This window comes from Cupressus sempervirens, chromosome 11, assembly GCF_028749045.1.
Source record: "Cupressus sempervirens isolate cs-2001-9-10 chromosome 11, ASM2874904v1, whole genome shotgun sequence".
Lineage (NCBI taxonomy): Eukaryota > Viridiplantae > Streptophyta > Pinopsida > Cupressales > Cupressaceae > Cupressus > Cupressus sempervirens.
In genome coordinates, this window is record NC_143128.1 from 27,090,807 (window position 1) to 27,110,655 (window position 19,849).

The 19,849-nt window shown below is 33.5% G+C and overlaps 1 protein-coding gene across 1 annotated transcript; it reads right to left on the reverse strand.

The window, feature by feature from the left end:
* Positions 1–153: 153 nt before the first annotated feature.
* Positions 154–16,421, reverse strand: LOC149528058 (mechanosensitive ion channel protein 10-like). Its single transcript, XM_089807987.1, has 12 exons — positions 15,993–16,421; positions 15,233–15,817; positions 14,961–15,076; positions 14,514–14,637; positions 13,991–14,215; positions 13,647–13,849; positions 13,117–13,360; positions 12,866–12,946; positions 12,486–12,666; positions 10,741–10,810; positions 10,544–10,625; positions 154–351 (listed from the first exon to the last, which is right to left on the reverse strand). Exons 1-12 carry the CDS (start codon positions 16,419–16,421, stop codon positions 154–156), a joined length of 2,538 nt encoding a protein of 845 aa, XP_089664113.1.
* Positions 16,422–19,849: the final 3,428 nt, after the last annotated feature.

Below are 19,849 nucleotides of genomic sequence, written 5' to 3' on the forward strand. Positions count from 1 at the left end.
CTGATCTTGAGAGATCTGATGGTGCTCATAACACACACTTCTAAACCTGCGTAACTACCCTTACACCCTATTTGCAGCAACCTAAAGACGGTGGACCCGCCTACCACGAGGCCAAAATGTGCTTCCCTGCATTGTCAAGAAATCTGATAGAACTCAAAATGCGGGTAAGTAGGCACCAATAGAATCGCCAACTAGACTGAGACTTCCTCCCTTTGCAGCCCATAGAAAGAACATGGACCCATTGATCCACGTTCCATAAAGGGGCTTCCCCGCATTACATAAAGGTCGTGCATTTGGAGAATGTGGGAATGCGCCCACCGTAGATTGCCAGAGATTTGATGGCGCGAAAAGCTGCACAAAAGAAGAAGGTCTATTTTATCGTTTTATTTTTTATTTTTTTGCATTTTAGATTCTCGAGCATTAAAATAGTATAAAAGATGAGAAATTTTTGTTGGGTCTCAGGCTTTGAAGAACTTGAGTACTGGTAGGAGTCACAAAAACTAGTAAGGTAACCAGAGTCTAGATGAAAATTTGTTCCTCTAGAGCAGTAGTCATTTGGTCTACATGTGGAGGATTGTCATTTGGCACTTGTACATCTGGTACATTTAGTTCCTCTTGTTGATCTTCTTTAGTTGTGGCTTCTTTTGTTGTTGTTGCTTCATCAGTTCCTCCCATACTACCATCCTTTATTGATTCTTCTTGTGTTGTTTCTATTGTAGCTTTTTTATCTTTCTTAAGATCTTTCATTTCTTGCTCACCTTTGTCTTTTATTGTAGGAGTGGATGACCCATAGATTTTTTTCTAGATTTGTGTACTCTTGGTCACCACATCCTCAATATTCTTGTTCAATATATGGAAAGCTCTATATTTTGGGGAAAATTTTGACTTATGCTTTTCCATAGATTTGGTAATCTTCCTCTTATCCAATTTTAGCATTACTTGGGCTAGAGTGGATTCCCTCATCTGTCTCTCAATTTGTAAACAATATTGTCATTTCTGCTCAAGTCGGTCATATGGACTCTTAGGTAGGGAGTTGGCAATCTCAATAGGAGTTGATTTGAATGTAGCCATCATCACATATATGGCTTCTTTAGCAGTATTTTGTTCAAACTTTCCTAACTTATCAAAATCTATGTGTGCAAAACCAGATTAATATTGTCACACAAATTATCTAAGTCGGAGGAGGGACTATGGCTTACCACCTTGAATTGACTCATGTCATTATATTATGTCTTCTCCTCATCTACTCAGCCACTAGAGTGTATTTTCTCCTCACATATGTCTTCTTGGCTAGTTGGCTCAGCTCTGCTAAGGCAGTAGTCCTCTTTCCTTTAGGTTTCTCGACAACCTTAACTTTCTTGGTGGTTGCCCTTGTGTTAGGCCTAGTAGTAGGTATTGATGGCTTCTATCGTGTAATTTTCACAAGCTTCTTCTTAGGTTTCTCCACTTCAGATTCCTTATCCTTTCTCTTCTTCTTCTTAGTAGTTTTGGGTGTTTCATCAACTTCTTCTCCCTTGACACCTTCTTCATTTACTTCATCATCTTCTCCTTGTCCTTGAGTGAGTGCCAAAGGCGCTTGGACTTATTCATCCTCTTCCTCATCTTCATCTTCATCATCAACTTCTTCTCCCTTGACACCTTCTTCATTTACTTCATCATCTTCTCCTTGTCCTTGAGTGAGTGCCAAAGGCGCTTGGAATTATGGACTTGCCTTCCTCAGAGTTTCCAAATGAGGTGGCACTTTTATCTATTTCTTTTGCCAGTAGAGCTGTGATAGTTGCAGATGCCTCATCACCATTGATCACATATGGCAAGGGATTAAGTCATCTAACCCTAGGAATAGTTGCTTGCACATATGTATAATCTACATCCACTAAGAAGCAAACATCATTATAATGTTTCTCCACTAGTGACATAGGAATCCTTAGTCTCTGTTTCATGGATTTTTTAAAATCCTCAAAATAACTAGTCATCACTAACTCAAAGTTATCTCCAAGTTACTCTATGAATCCTACAATATGTACTATAATAGACCTATTGTATTCCAAGAAACTTTTCCAAATGTAGGAAATGTGTTCTACACATAAAAGAATATACAAACTAGTAAAGAACAAAATTTGCAAGATACACTCTTTGCTTTCCTTATTGCCTCCAAGTTTTCAAATAGTTTTTGAAGCTCCAACTCAACAAGGTCATAGGTGTGGTCTCTCTTCACTATTTTGTATCTCAAACCTACATCCATGCAAGATGCACTATTTGGTTTGCTAGATTGAAAGAACTTGTGAGCTATCACTCTCACAAAAAAGTCAATTAAGGGGTCTAAGATAAAAACTATAGAAATTCCCCTCTTGTTCCATATTACACCTATGTTCTTCTAAATTATCTCCTTTGAATCATTTCACATTCTCTTGGGTCTATCTAGGGTAGGATACCATGTCACTCGGTTGATGATCATTTTAGTGATCTTAATTGGTCCATTTTCCAACCATACAAAGTCATCATGTATCTACCGAGCACAATCTTTGTCCATTCAATTTTGAATACATTAGGGAAATCTAGGGCATAGGTCAACCCTTTCTTTTCTACAATTTTATTCTCTTCCCTTAAGACTTCATCTACAAAAACTTGACTGTACAAATCCCTTATCTCCATGTCTCCTATACTTCCAACTTTGCATGTATAACAACACCTGACATACTAAATCATAAGAACCTTTGGTGGTATCGTCAACAATGCACTAGACGGGTCTCCTTTATAAGAAATTTTAGGTATTGCTCAAAAAGGTGGTTGTCTTACATCATTACTAATTGATTTCACATTAAACACTTCCTTTCCTTCCTTCCTTCCTAACACTTGCAGAAGATCTAGTTGCCATATTTGATACTTAGGGTTCACGAATATTTAAACAACGAAACTCGACACTAGTAAAATACTTTTCCAATGTTATGAATATGTCAAGTTTTAGTTGAATTTAGTTCACAAATGCAAGAATCTCCTATTGCAATTCACCTTCATGCTCTCTTTGATCACTGGTGAATGCAAATGAGTTGAGAAAAAATTATATAACCCTTAAAATTCTACAATAAATTCTTAATACTTACACAGATGTAATCTCGATCAACATAGGGTTTCCAACTCACTCGGTATATGCATTATTTCCACTTTTCTCAGTTTACATAGAAAACTCGGCCAATACTACCATACCTTCATTACTCGACAACAACTAAAATTAAATTTACACTTAGTAGTAACTGTGAAACATTTCATGCTTGGCAACAACATGAAAACAAACAAAGCTATAGATTTCTTCTAGGTTCTAATCAATACATTGCATCTTAATTCATGCATATATAATCTTTTCAGAACTTAGATTCTCAGAATTTATTTAAAATATATTATTGAAATATCAGTCCCACACATACTTTTGATTGCCTATTTGAAGGTGATGAGATCACCTAATCCATTGGATGAAGTGACCTCATCTAAAATTGATGTGCTGAAATCTGCCTTCTTCCATGTCTTGTTCATTTGCACTTTGACCTTCTCAACATTGACCTTTTCATTGCCTTTATTGTTTCCATTACTTGGTGTTGGTGATCTAGTTGGACAGTTTCTACTGATATGACCAGTCTTAAAACAACTAAAGCATGTAGTCTCACTCAACCATCTATTGTAGTTGCCTTAGAAATGTGTTCTAATGCATTTCTTAGGAACATGTCCATATTCTTGACAATAGTGACAAGTGTACCTTGTATTGTAAACCTAATTGTAGGATATTTCATTTTGTTCTACCTTTGTCTACTTGTTAGATGCCCACTTGGCATTAGATCTACATTCATATGTTTTATGTCCATACTTCTGACAATTATGAAAATATCCTTCAAATATTTGTGTGCTTAAGGTCTTGGTTCTTCATTCATGTGTCTAATGTCCTTGCTTATTGTACTTATGACAATAACCCTTGAATTTATACTTAGGGTTCTAATTTGCATTATTGCTCCTGCAAACATTTATTGTATGACCTAACTTTCCACAATTATGATAAGTGGGTTCATAGTTCTTACCTTTGTTGTTTCATTGTTCGCCACTTTTAGATGATTCTCCTTCCTCAGTTTTGGTGTATCCCAATCCAACAGTATCATTATTAGATCTATGAAATCTCATCAATTTCTCAAAATATTTGATGGCTTCACTAGGTTTGTTGAAACTTTTAGCAAATTCCTTTTCATTTCTCAATTCATTCCTCGGGCTTTTATGCTGTAAATTTAGGGTTTTTGATCTCAATATATTTTCCATTCAATTCATGATTGAAAATCATCAATTGATTCATTGTATCCAATTGCATGTTAGGAATCTTTTACACATTTGATGTCTTCTCATACAATCTATTGGTTAGTGTTCTTTTGTCATCTTCAATAATGACTTTTTGCTCCTCGGATTTCTTGTTTTACATGGTTACCTCACGTAGAAATACAAATTGGACTTCTTGTTCTATCTTAAGATTTTTGACCTCTTCAGTTAGGGCACCATTCTTTTCCATCGGATCTACAATACCTACATCAAACTCACTTGAGTTTCAATTTGCAAAAAATTCAGTAGTGTCTTTTTCTTGATAATGAGTGTCATTCTGCTCAATAGATATCTCTTTCCTTCTTCTCAATGAATGTTGTAGTTCATCTCTTGCTTCCATGAGTTGGTGTAGAGCAAGATGGATTTCAATCTTCTAGTTCTCAATTGTCTTTCCCAACTTGTAGACTTCCATCTTCAACATCTTTTCTCAAAGTTATAAAGCTTTCCTTTTCAAAGAACAAGGCTCTGATACCAATTGTTGGAAATAACAATGGGAAAGAAAACTCTAGCGAGGGGATGAATTAGTACTTCAAAACTTTAACTATAAAATGTTCACCATACATACATCTCATAATTTAGCATGTAAGTTGAAATAGCTAACTATTAATGTTCATCCATAGCATGAAACAAATAACACATGACACAATAAATTTGTTACCCTAAAACCCTCCAATAAGAAGGTAAAACTGGGGCAAGGATGACACCCACAAATCTTCATAGCTACAACTATAAAGTGTAGCCAATTAAAGTTACAAGAAGTTTGACCATAAACTATGATCTACCCTATGAAAGGTCTACCCTGTTAAAGGCTTACAAAGACTATTAAGTCTCACCTTGTTAAAGGATTTAAACACCTTACTAAAAGTGTGCCTTGTTAGAGGACTTAAACTTGCAATAAAACAAGTACTCGATTAAGAATTTTACACAAGCTTGTTAAGACTACTTTGTTAGGAGATTTTCTCTACATTGCTTGTTAGAATTATTTAGCACCATAATCCTTTGGTTAGCACTCTATTGCTAGATGTCAGCTCTTCTCTTTCTTGGTGTGTACTTGATCCTTCTAATTAAATATGTCTCCTTTGTCCTCTCTCTACTTTTCTCTATTCTCTCTAATTGATTCTGCAATTCATAACATTGTCACAACCTCCATAGCCATCATGAATGCTCTCTATACTTAGCATTTGTCTCTTGTATCTCCTTCTCTTCCTTCATGCAATACTAACAATTTATGATTTGTCTCCTTACGTAAACACAAACTTTGGCTAGGGTTAGGTTAGAATCAATGGCTTAGGTTGATCCATTTTTCCTCTTAGAACATCCCTCAATTTTATTGGTTGCATGAACTACATAAGAATTCATAAAAAAATCGTTAAGTCAGCCCAAAAATGGTTTACATAGAAGTTTGTGTCATTACAAACAATTATGTCCAAAACTATTCACTCGGCAATTGAAGTCACTAATGCTCAGCATTCACTGTCTTCTCAGCACTAACTATGTATATTACTCAGCATGTATTGTTTGGAAACTAATACTCGGTATGCCTTGATCACTTAGTTCACACTGATTTCTTGGCTTGTTCTGATCACTTGGCTTGTAGTGTAATTCTATTGAATAATGACTAAGTGTTTTTTTAGCACCTTGTCAAAACCAATATGAGATTAACAAACTTATTCAAAACTTATCTTAAACTTTAGCAGCCTTACACACATCATCTATGATGTCCATACTACCTTCTTCTAAGATTGTCTAATTTCATATGCCTTATGTGAAGCTCACTAAAAAAAATTGTATGACTGTTTCTTTTTTACCACTATTATAATTAGACAACTTTCTAAGTATCCTATAGCTAAACTTGTCTTTTGACTTAGTTACCTCAAAATTTGTGTTATGTTTCCATTAAGGATAACCCTATCAACTATCCTTAGCCAAATTGCCAACATAGCCTTAGGTCTAGGTGTTCTTGTAGGCCTCACAATTTGTTCACCAATTAAATATACCTTCGAGACCTCACCCTTCACAACCTTTGCAGGTGGTGTTCTCTTTGATAATCTTCTTGTTACTCTCTACAATGTAGGAGAAATATTTGTAGATGAGGCCACTAGAGTAAGTGAGTCTAGTATGTCTAAAGGTTCAGGCTCAATAATAGCTTCACCTTGTACCATCATAGGGGTAGAAAGCTTTGCTTTAGATTGCATAGATTCACTTTGTTTCTATGTTCTTCCATCTTCTCTTTAGAAATTCCTTATTTCTCTACAATGCTATCAACTATCTTATGCACCTTCATCTTTCTTGAACTTCTTCTGAACTCCTCCCATACCTTCTGAGATTTCTCTTGATAAGTTCCCCATCTTTTTGAATTGGGATCCTTCTCAGAAGCAAGTATGGCATACACATGTTATGTTACAACAAATGGATCTACTTCATAACCCATAAGAGTTATCCATTGAAATCTAGGTTCATCTACCTCCGTACATGTATAATGTGTCTCTACCATAAAACAAGTTGTATCTACTTTTCTCTTTGGGCATTGAAAGAGGAACTTCACACAATCCAACAAGTGAGCATTAATGATATTATATTCTCTTTGTTTCATTATTTTGTAGCTCCCTTAAAAAGACTCTAGGGTTGTAATTTTTGAAACTTAGTAATTCTTTCCTTTTAAAATCACATATCTTAGCTTTTAAATTTTTATCAATCATTCATGTTTCCTTATGTTTTTTTTTTTGTTTTCTTATATTATTTGAAATGTCTTTAATTAGCCTTGCATTCTTCATCTTACTAAGGATTAGATGAGAAAGCAGCACATTTCATTGGTATGTTTTAAGTGTTGTACCTAGTACTTCTTCTAGGCCATAAATACACATGTACTTAAGCTTACTTAGGTCTACATATGAATATTCTGCTTTTAGTGGTATTATTACATTTTCACTTTTCCACCTTAAGTGTCACTTTCACCTTTGGTGGACTTATCATATTAGCACTTTTCTACATTAGGTGGGTAATAAGTTATCACTTTATGTATAAAGGCATAATACTAAGATGTTTACATAATCTTATACTTTCCTATATCTCACCTTGGCCTATTTGACCAAGGCGTCTCATGTGAACTTAATTCTATTGGTTCCATCCAAATGCATTCTTGATGAGAATACAATTTATTCTTCTCATATTGGTTATCTCTTGTTATAACACTTTTGATCATACCTCTATATCTTGGGTAGCTACCTCCATAGCCAAATTGTACATGGTATGAAAGATTGATAAGTGTCTTTAGATAATGTTTTGAGACATTTTGAATTTATTTTTGGTAGATTATGTTTGGTTCCTCTATGTGGATTTATATTTCATGTCAGAATTAGTCCATGGCGATGCATTTATGAGGTCACTATCATGATCAAGGGGTTTAAATTAATTAAGATAATCATTGGTTTTTATCCAAATAAAAAAATGAAGGAAAATATATATACAAGCATTTGAAGTTTGCATGTGGTTGCCAATTTTAGGAGCTACCTAGGATTTTACCACACAAATTTAAACAACTCAATTCAACTCACAAAAATAGAATTGCTAATGCACATTAAAATTAATACTCCAAAAATGATGCAAACCTCCAAGACACTTACAAATGCTCAACATAACATCACTAACATTGACAAAGCAATAAACAGAGTCATATCACCAAATTCATTGAATGTGTAGGAATGCAAAACATTTATATAAATTGATACACTATCTTTGCATATAGGTTGATACTCAAAACAACACAAATTTTTTTGCAGACCAAATGGGAACACCAAACCTAAGATCTAAAATACTTTTACATTCCTTAACATCATACTACAACCATAAAATGATATAAATCACATTCTTTTACATCTACCAACATTGCATCGCAAGTAGGAATTGTAGAGGCTACCTATAAAAGCAAAAACTAAGGTCAGCGCCCTTCACAAAGAAAGAACACATTATTTTTCCTATGAAAGAACATGAGCATGATATATTTAATGTTCTAAATTTTGAAGGATACAATGAAGTATCAATGAGGAATAAATGTATTGAAACAAGTAAGGGGAATAGAGGTATCACAATCCCGATGAGAGAATCATGGGTTTGAATAATAAAAGTATATAAAGAAGACCTACATAAGTATTTGCTCGAAATAATATAAATGGGGCAACAATTAGGATGGATTCTTTTTACCTTTCCATTAAAAGCTTCAAGATCTAAAAGAAAAGAAATCTACATAGCAAAGCTCCTTATGCTACTTTACAGAAACTAATTTATTTTTAAACAAATAGACTATTAGCCTAGTAATATATTAATTATAAATAATCAATAACAAAATAAGAAAAAAAGGCTCTTAAAAGCCACATATTTATTTTTCAAGGAACATACATACTAATCCTAGATACCTATTCTAATTCTATGCTGTCACAAAATTGGCATATTATCACATTTAAACCCAGATATGAAGCATATAACTCCATTGTCACTGCAAAGAACAATGGGCGAAAGTATGGTTTACTATGTGATTTATTCTTGAAGTTATATTTAGAAGTTGTTGGAGTTCAATATTGGGGGTTGGCTTACCAAAAATGAAACCTGAACATTACATCTCTTTGTTAAGTTTGGAATCCATGCAAATGAACTTTAATGAGGGGAAACCAAACACATTAATAGAAAAAATCAGACAAAAGTTATATTCCTTGTGAAGCAAGAAAACTGAAAGCTTTTTGTGGCTGCACTTGAGCAACACCCTCAAGGAAAATGATTATAGAAGTGAGTATATTGCAGCAATATACTGATCACTTTAATGCACAAGACTTTGACAACGTGTAGGAGATCTCATCCTATGAAGACAAGTTCAAATACTTTCCTAACCTACCCTTGGTCTAATGAGGGATGCAAGGCTGCTAAAGACAACTTACTCAGGACAATGAAGGACCACTTGCTAAATTCTTGCTCCACACATCAAGAGAATTTTTAATGGTGCCACATAAAGAAATAACCCAAATGAGTGGACTAATAGTGTTGTTATTGTTATCCTACTTTTATGGAGAGGTGATATCAAAGAATCACAATAGAAAACTTGCATAAGGAAAAAACTTGAAAATGTGTTAAATGTTATGTTCGATAGCCCCTTAGGCCGTGGTCTCCTCAAGGTGATTAAGACTCTTTTATTTGCTCTTCAATAAAATTTTAGTTATTTCAATGCATATGACAATTGTACTGGATATTTGTGTAAATATTCTTATTCTTCTCTTTTGTTGAAATATTGTATACTAACAAAGCCACCCTAAATCTATGGAAAATAAAAATAAATGAGCCATACAAATAAGGAGGAGAAAATGTTTCTAAAATCCAATAACAAAGCAAGGAAAAAACTATATTTACCATGGATGTGAAGTAATCAGATTTGCGTTGCTGTAGTGGAGCCTAACTGTGAAACCTCTTCTAGAACTTACAGAGATTGTTATGACAAGTTTGTTCATTTTATTTTATTTTTCCAACAATGAGGTTAAAAGAATAACATACTGAGAGTGCAAACATGCCAGATTGGTTTTTTTTAAACGCTGGCTCATTGTCGTTGAATAAGTGTAGTGTTGAAAGAAGCTACAAAAACATATTTAAATTTGACTTTCATATTAAATTGTAGTTCTTAAAATATTGGAAATTTAAAAGTTTGAAAATTTAATTAGATGAGCTATAACTCTTCAAAGCGAGTCAGTTTTTCTTCAAAAAATTGTCGGTATCTGTCGTACATTAAGTATAGTTCTTAAAAAGAGAGGTTCTTTCAGCTTGAGATCATAAATGGAAGGACATTGAAGTTGTATACTGATTCTGTCATGTGGATAAAAGAATGCTCTTCCCTTTAAATGTATAGATGGGTAGGTTGTAGCCCAAACTGCAGAAGAATGAGTTATAGTTCTATTTTGATGTATCAAAAACTGGTTCAATACTTGATCCATATTTGGATCAATATGACCTGTAATAATGTCAAACGGACCTCCTATTTTTTCAAGTACTTAATTATCTCCCTACTGTAGTCCAATCTGAAAATTAGATGCAAAGTGGTAATAACAAGTTGACAAGAAAACTAATTTGCACTTGCATGACTTTCATGAACTTCTCCATGCCTTTACCGTTGGTATTATATTTATTAAATGATGAACATGATTTCTTTATTTTGTACAAGATTGTATGTGTACGCAGTCATTACTACTGACTTATGGCTCGAGGACTTCAATGAGGATATATTGCTGCCTTCAATAAAGCTGCAACACAAAAAACACAAGACATAGATGTCTCTGAAATTATGTTGAAGGGAACATGTCTTTTATCAAAATAATCTCCCTCACTGAGGAGCTGCTGCTTCTTAATAGTTCCGACCATGCTTCAAGGATGCTCAATCCTACAGCTGTAATATTAGAGGCTAGAGAAAGAGAGAACACATCCACTCCTTAAAAATGTAATATATGATGCTGTAATATCTGCATCATACCATACCCCTATGCAATTCCTTCTGCATATCCGCAAAAATTGGACTTATTCAGAAAGTTCCCACCTTCTGTGGAGAGAGTATTAGATCCACTTCCATTCCTGTTGCTTGGAAATGTGGCCTATAGAGAGCTCAACTTGTTTTCAAAGACAAAAATGCTGAAGATTGAGTGACAATTCTTGCAAATTTCATTCTCATTAGCTCACTTTTAGCATACAACTCAAAAACTATCACTTATATTTGTCAAATGGTTATAAATATACAAAATTAAAAGAGACCATAATTTGATTAGATAATTAAGATGTTGAGGAAACTACAAGACAACTACAAGTCATCAAGTCCTGTTTTCCTTACTGACAATTTATGCTATTTCTACACTGGCAAGTTGCAAGATTTGCTCACTGCTCTACAGATGAGAAAAACATTTTTCTTCAATGCATTGTAAAGAAATCATGAATAGATTTCAAAAACAACACTATTGCTCAAAGATTTCTGAAAAACCAATTCAAATATAGCAGTCTGAGGGAAAGCTATAGTAACTAGTAGACACAAAACTCACTAATGCTAATGTTCTCCAAAATAAATGTGAAAATGTGGGTATGATCACAAGTCATAGAGGTGAACAGGGAGGAGGATATTGTTGCGCTCTTTCTCAGGAGTCATATTTCCCAGTATTCTAAAGATGTAAATAATTACCTGATTTAGTTTTGAATATGCAACTCTACCACAAACAATATTGAAAATCCTACTACAAGATTACATTATGTAAGAGCACAAGAAGAATACTTGATACAGATGTGCAGTAAAAATTAGATTTCAAAATACTAGTGCAATCTTGCTAAAACGGATGTCAACATCCCACAATGAGTATGTTTCTATCTGCACTTCATACCTTAGATATTATATGTTCTGGCAAAAGAAGGCAATTCCACAAAACACATACTACGTGTAGAAAGCAATATAACTTTGGTGCCTGCAATCCAAAAAAAAATCATTGTAAATTTCAGTGCAGATTCCACAGTAGTCATAGAAACAGTATGCAAATTGAAAATGGAAAGATTTCCCACAAAAAAAATATTCACCTCTACTTAAGTGTGGAGAGTACCAAAGAAAGATGAAAATATACGGAACCTTGAAAAAACCAATTTCTTTTGCTAACCACCTCTACTCAATGATAATGCATACCTATTTGCAAAAGGCTCAACAAACTTAAACATGCATGTCTTAACGCAAAAGCTAAAATTCAATTTTAAGTTCCTCAAATATTTCCTTCATTTTCAGTTGCAAAACAATTTTTCAATTTGACTCTTACCTATGTTCTGACAATTTCTTGTCTATTTGAGGCGAAGGCCTTTTCTCACACTATTAATGCTCTTAATCTTCCTGATAAACCCATTATATTCTGGGTGTAAATGATGAGACCTACTTTTAATATGGCTACATGAACAAACAAAACACTTAAATAATAAAACAATCTATGGAAATGTTTATCTCATAAATAAGATAAGCTGAGGTAAATTTAATGGCCTTAAAAGGATATAGTTAGCCAAAATTGATAGAACAAATTCATCAAAATATTATAATGGAAAGGTTAGGAATGTAAATGAAGACTTTGCATATGAACAAATGAACATACTCCCTGTAACTAGAATAAAAATCGCGGAATCCTTGATAGCAACAGCATCTTCAAAATAATCTGCAAGAGGAAAACTACAGGCAAGAAAAAGAGAGAGCATATCAACTCCTTTAAAGGCTGCAAAAATATCTGCATGATAGCACCCCTTGTCCCAGCAAACTTTGTAAGCTATCACGACAATCTGTGTCCATTCAAGAATCATAACATACAGAGGCCTCACCTTGTTTTTTAAGCCAAAAATGCTGAAGATATTGAGCGACAATTGCTGCGAAGTTTACTCTCACTAGCTCACTACCATAGCATACAAATTTTTAAAAATATTATATTCAAAGAAACCATAATACTAGTAAATAAAATGTATTTCTACCTGTACTTCATACCTCAGAAATTCTATTTTCTGGCAAAGAACATGCAAAACCAGAAACATGTACCTCGTGCACAAAGCAATGGAGCTTTGTTCCCTGCAAAACACAATCCAAAAGAATTTGTCATTATAATTACCAATGAAGATTCCAAGATAAGTATTGAAATAGTCATTAAAACAAAACAAAGAAAAAGAAACACTTCCAATAAAAATTGTTATTCTTTATTTACCTCAACTCATTAGAAATGAATGAGGATCTCATCTTACAGTAGACCCAACAAACTTAACAGGCATTTTTTCAGGCAAAATTTGATATTCAATTTGAAGTTCCTCAAGCATATCCTTCATTTTCAGTAGCAATGCAGATCTTCTATTTGATCTCTCACTTATGTTTTGATAATTCATTGTATGTCTGAGGCAAAGGCCCATTCTCATCCTATTAGTGTTCTCAATCTCCCTAGTAAACAAATTATAGTCTGGGTGCCAATGATGATGCTTGCTTTCAATATAGCTGCATAAACAAACACAGTGCCTAAATATTCATACAAATCAAGGAAATACCTGTTTCATAAATAAGATAAACTAACCTAACCTTACTGGCCTTTAGGCCAAAGTGGACCAATGGACCTAGATGAGTTTGTTTATGATTCTCTTGTTGCTGAGATTTAAGAATAAATTTCTAGAAACTTTATGTGATTAACCCAATCAAGTATTTCGTATGAAAGGGTGTTTGCAGATTTATGTGTAACTGTGCCTCATATTATACCATTGCTAAAAAAAATCACAAATAAAAGGACCTGCTTATTCTCTCCTTAAGCGTAGCAATTTTTTCCACAGTAGTAGTAGCATCCACGAAGAAGTCAAAACTCTCTCCCATATCTGGACTCCTATGATAGTTAATGATTGGTTTCGTGGATAATATTGAGTTGGGGTAGTATACTTTCTCGTTATCACTCAACAGAAACACTATAGTGAAGATGTTCATTTCTTCCACAACCATCTGTACCATTCAAATATCAATTAGTTGTACAGTTGTATTCAAAAACCAATCTGTAACATTTTCTACTTTTTCTTTTTTTGTTCATAGGTGAATCTTCACTCATTTCAGTCATTTGTGAAAGGTAAGAAGGATGACTTTTACCTGAACTCCATCAACAATACACCGATCACCCACGTCAAATGGATGCGTGATAAATACAAACACAACGGCTTCAAAGATTGTTTTGCAGGTATTTCCGAACATGAAAGCCACAGGCAGTAGGGAAGTTAATATTATAACAATAGCATGGGTGCTGGCAATGCCCAGAAGTACCAAAGAGAACATTACTATGATTATAACCACAACTGCATTGATGAGTCTGTGTAGCTATTTAACTACAGTTTTGGAGTCATTAAGAGACCGGGAAAGTAATTTCCTTTCTTCAAAAACATTCATCTTCCACAAAAAAGATATATTAGTCAGTATGTCCCAAGAAAGAGCTAATAGAACTAGATAATCAGTATTGCCTAGTTTAACTTATTTTGTGCTGCTTTCGTCGGAATAAAACAACAAAATTAGGTCAAAAGAACATGAAATAAGCACAACGTTCTGAACAAAACCACATCTTGCTATATGTTGGGAGTGATACTTAAAAGCAGTATGGAACTGATTTGAAATAGCATACCACCCAGTTTGCAAGAGACGATTCAGTGATCCTTCCTGTATCTGAGGCTCCTGTAAATTGGGGAAAGACTCTGCTCACCTCTGTTTTCCTCATTAACTTCAGCAGGTCATCTTCCTCAATATAACTGCAAAAGATGGGACTCTAATTTAAGTAAGAAAAACTAATTCTGAAACATATTCATTTTCCCAGAAGTAAATGAACCATGAGCCGTGGATTTTCCTTATATTCTCTGGTCCTATTAATGCTAGTGGGTTCATGCTTTTTCCTTGGTGCTTTTGTAAAAGTCAGGTGTTTGAGAACAATGGCATTAGCACCAAAGTGATCATACAATACAAACTGCTGCACATGATGCTTAGCAGAGCCGTTTTGGTATTAGTTCATGGTTTAATTACCAAACACATGAATGGGTACATGGTCAGACTGCAGTATGGTTAGGAACTGGGATACCAATTTCCAGTCCATAGTAGTGATAAAGAGTGCTTGTGGATCTTATTGTGTGAGGATGCCAGTTTAAATGGCAATGGCGTTCTGTTAAGACATAAATAAACTGCCAATAGCATTGCCTGCTACAAATTTTTATTAGAACAATCCACCAGAAACTAGAATTGGCATTATCTATGGACTATTAAATGTTAGCTTTCTAATTCTTGAATAACAAAAACAAAGTTTAGTACGGCACCTCATTGTAGGACAAAGCCTATGTGAGGTAAAGGTATTACTTCAAAGAACAAGTCAGTGGATGCATACTCTGTTCCACGCTTAGCAACATTTTCAAATATCCTCTTTGCCTTAATTGCTGCTTGACGTTCACTATCAATCTTCGGATCATGTTTATGGTAATTCAAAGACCTGTCAATTGTGTTAGCGATTCCCGAATGCCTAATATTTCGGATCCATCTCTTCATTTTCCAAGCAGAGACATTCCTCTGATTCAGCTTCTTCAGTTGTTTAATAGTTATCCCATTGGTGCTCCCTTCCTCTTTGAGCCCTGCCCTATCATTATTCTTGTTATCAGGAGGATCTATTTGAATTTCCACGTGTCCTGCATTGTTCGTATTATTTGTATCTGCTAGAGCAGAGGATTGATGGATTTCCATCATTGGGGGCGGAGATATAGTTTCAAGCACATATTGATGGAATATGGACTCCTGAATTCTGTCAAAATATGTTTTCACATGAAAATTCAAAGCCAAAATCTTCACCAATAGTGTCTTGAATAGCCATAGAAATGAGGCGCACAGAAGACAAAGTAGAAATGTCCCTATGTAATCCAACAGGTTTTTGTTCTCGGTAGCTCGCTCCAACTGATAGCAAAAATTCACCAAAATATTAGAATGTAAAAGAGATCACAAATATAAAGAGGAATTTGCAGATGACTAAGAAGAAAAACCCTATCCCCAACAAACAATAACAATTATGAAAATGCATTTTCATTGAGAAGAACAATTATGAAAAACGAGAGTGTGGAACGGTTACTACCTTTTTATCAAATATGAGATGCCAAGCGAGCAAAACTAAGCCGAACCAGAGGCAATTCTTCGCACTACTCCTCACTCCATAGACAAAGTAGAGGACCCTCTTTCTCAAAATGAAATTTCTCTCGATTACGAAAACCCCCACACGAATTATCCAGCCAGAAACGAGTCTCCCGGAGAAAACAAGCAGAGCCATCAAAAACCACTTCCATGACTCTAACCCCCAAATGAAACGTTTCTTCAGAGACCCGACTATGAGGCTCGAAAGCAATCCTGCTATAAGAGCCAATAAAGCTGCACATTCCAAAAAAAGACATTTGTCAAATCCGGAGTGCTTGTAATTTGGAGGAACCTCCTCTTCTTTGATGGGACCAAATTTTTCTTCGATATCATCTGCAGCTGAGGGACATTTGTTCAGATTCCTTTCAGCCATTCTTGTAGATTTTTCCATTGCATGAAATAAAGAAATCGTATCCATGACACAGTAAATAAACTATGAAACATTGTATCCATGACACGCTATATAAGCTATGAAACACCTTTTCACTTTCCATTCCAGTCCACAATCCGTTCGACTCAAAAACCATTCGCCTTCCCTCCCTTACCAAAACCCAAATTACAGTCCAATGCAAGCGCGAATGCAATCGAAAGAAATAATGAGAACAAAATGACATTTGGTCGTTAATGTGGCATGATAAGAATTTTTATTTGATATTATATTAATAATTAGTATTATTGGTTTGTTAATAGATAAACTGTGATACATTAATTTACAATTTGATTTAAAGATGGATGTATAGATAATAAATATAAAAATTGTCTTCACTAGTACAATTGAGAATGGGTAAGGTTAGATTCAAAAGATCAAAGTATATTATATGTGATTAATTGAATTCCTTTAAATATATAATACTAGGTCTATATATAATATAATATCAAATTTATTAAATTAAAAAAATTAATACTTTGAAAAAAGTCATATATACATATTTGTTTTGGAACATTTCATGTTCACATTAAGCTACACTCTTGCAAGGATTTCGAGAAGGATGTCATTATTTTTCTATTTTATGGTGAGGGAAGCATTGCCTTGTATCTAGAGTTACTTAACGGACACAATGAAAACTTGTCCATCTAGTTGTACTAAAGATGTCTCTAGGTGAGTGTCATTAGCTTCAAAGTTAACAAGGTCATTAAAAGAGTCACCGAGATGAGCTAAAGTGGGAAGAATATCTACTAACAAAGAAAGACCTCAAACATTGAAAGCTTGTTAAATTTATTCAAAGGGAACAATTGGTTGAGTGTCAAATTGGGTTTGTTTGACATCTAATTTAAACCATGTGACAATTTTCTTTGATCCTTATCAAATATTTCACCTTAGATAGGAATTTTAACTATTACTATCATTATCATTTTGTGTTTCTTAATTTTCTTTAATACAAAATCCTTACGAGTTTATCCTTCTTTCTCATCTCATTGTTGGAAAAAATTATTAGGAAAGTTGAGGCTTTTAAGGTGGGGAGGCGGGTGAGGGGGGGAGGGGGGTATGGCGGGGGCCTGGAGGGGGGGATCCCCTTACTTTTATAAGGTTGTCTTAATATTAGTGATAATAACTTTTGGAATACTTATACATTACTTTTGAATTGATTTAACTATAGAATTATTATCTTGGATTCTAATGTATCAAATACAATACACATAAGTAACAATTCTTCACTGCATTATGTTCACAAATATATCTCACACATCTATTATTTATCAATTTTTTTTATAAATATATCACACAAATATATCATATCAATAATTATACATCTCTTATGATGCTTATGAAACATTTTTTTGTGTATCTAATCAATACTAAAATCATATTACGATGGTAACCTAGGAACCATATAATATAGTTCTCATTGAAAGAGCGTAAAAGGAAAACATGTTATTCCATCAATATTTTGCAAAAGATTTATTATTATTATGTTAAATTATTGGAAAGCTAGAATTTTCCATACATAATTTTCTTTATAGTTGTCATTTGTGACAAAAATTAACTTCTTTTGTTCCACCAAAATTTCAAGTCCTTTTGTGGTCTCATCTTTGATAAAATTTAACTTGTTCTCAATGTCATTTTTTGGCATATATTTAAAAAATTATCAAACAAAGGTCTTGCAATTTTCTCATAAGCCTATATAAGCTTATTGTTTGCTTCTTCAAGATTGTCCATTAATTCCTAATTCAAAGAAATGTGAATTTTATTTTGGCAAATGAGATAAGCGGTAGGCATACGACCTTCATAAAAAAAGGTTTAATTAACTAGTTTGTATGAATCTTAAAGTAACATATCCAAAAGGATCAACTACATAAAGAGAAACTAATTCAACATGTTTTAAATATTCGATGTTAGTAAGGAGCAATAAGTTTTTACAATCCAATTTATTAAGGAATTTGTAGGAATATTTATGGAGAGAATTGTATGGAAATGTTTACATCAACATCTCTTTATCACCTACCTTGATTTATTTTGAAGATTAGTGTTTTATAATGTTCACAACCTAAGTTGCCTAAACCAACTTGATGATGAACCATTAAGTGATTTTAAATGTAGATGTAGATATTGTTATTCAAATTTCTCTGAAACGTTCTCTTCAAATTCATTCAATGCATTTACATATATGTATATGTATACATATATACATATACGGACATTTGTTTTGTTAAATTGAACCTTCTCATATTTATATAATGATATATGAAAATTATTGATTCAAATAGGAAAAAATGAACAAGTGGAATTTTTTGTTGCTAGTGGGCATTCTTTAAACTAGAACTAAAAAGAAAACAAATTACAAAAAGAGAATATATATTAAAAAGCAAAATGAAACAAAAAAATGATAAGTAACAATTGAAGATAACACCTTTCACAACATTTATTTTGGAGGAAAATTAATTATCATTTTTATAGAAAAATGTACTGATCAATGCTCCAATATTCTCAAACATGTTGTATATATATGCAATCACAAGCTATAAAAGGGTAGAATCTTGAAAGAAAATTTGATATACTAGATGAATATACAACCTATCATAAAGATATTGAAAAGTATATTATAAAAAAGTTACAACTATACAAATTTAATCAATTGTAAGCTTTATAAGTAGAGTATTTTATATTGTATAAAGTATGTTTAAAATGAAATAATTAAATTGATAAATTTACAAAAATATAATATATAGATAATTTAATATTTTAGAATTTCGTTGATAGGCACTAGTACATTATAGGTCAAATTTCCACCTAAATTTTCGACCAAGCTCTTAATTGGCTTGTTCAATACCTTTTTTTGTTTTTATACCCGAGTTGGTCAAAATTTTGACCAAATTAGAGTTTCACAATTTGGTCAAAAGTTTGACCAACTCAAGTTCAAATAAAAAAATAGAGAAAAGTTTGTTTGTTTGTTATTTCATCTCCGCGGCACAATTAGGGTTATTAGAGCTGAGGATTTTAGGATTGCAAAAGCTATTGGAGCTAAGGATTTTGGGCATATCTAATGAGAGGTATGTGGTTGATTGGATAGGATTCAATTTTAAAATTTTGCTCCATGCTTCCAGCGGATACCATATATGCGATGTCTTGATTTACTATTTTTTTACTTTCCTATGCAGTGCCATTAACATCAAAACTATATATTTCTTCCAAACACGGATTTTATAGCAATTGTGAATTCGATGGTAGTGTGCTAGGGAAAGGGCTAGGTTGTATGTACAAGAATACCCCCATGAAAGTACCAAACAAAGGGTTCCAAAATAAAGCTATTCTTATTGGGATCTCCATTCAAGAGCATAAACCCCTAATGAAGAAAAGATTTC

Bases quoted from the DNA above. Each gene is read 5' to 3' on its own strand.
- LOC149528058 (XM_089807987.1), bottom strand. From the start codon at position 16,421: ATGGCTGAAAGGAATCTGAACAAATGTCCCTCAGCTGCAGATGATATC. The intron at 15,818-15,992 runs GTAGTAACCGTT...TTTTGCTATCAG, and splicing joins ATCTCATATTTGATAAAAAG to TTGGAGCGAGCTACCGAGAA. The intron at 10,626-10,740 runs GTCGGAACTATT...TTTGTGTTGCAG, and splicing joins TTGAGCATCCTTGAAGCATG to CTTTATTGAAGGCAGCAATA.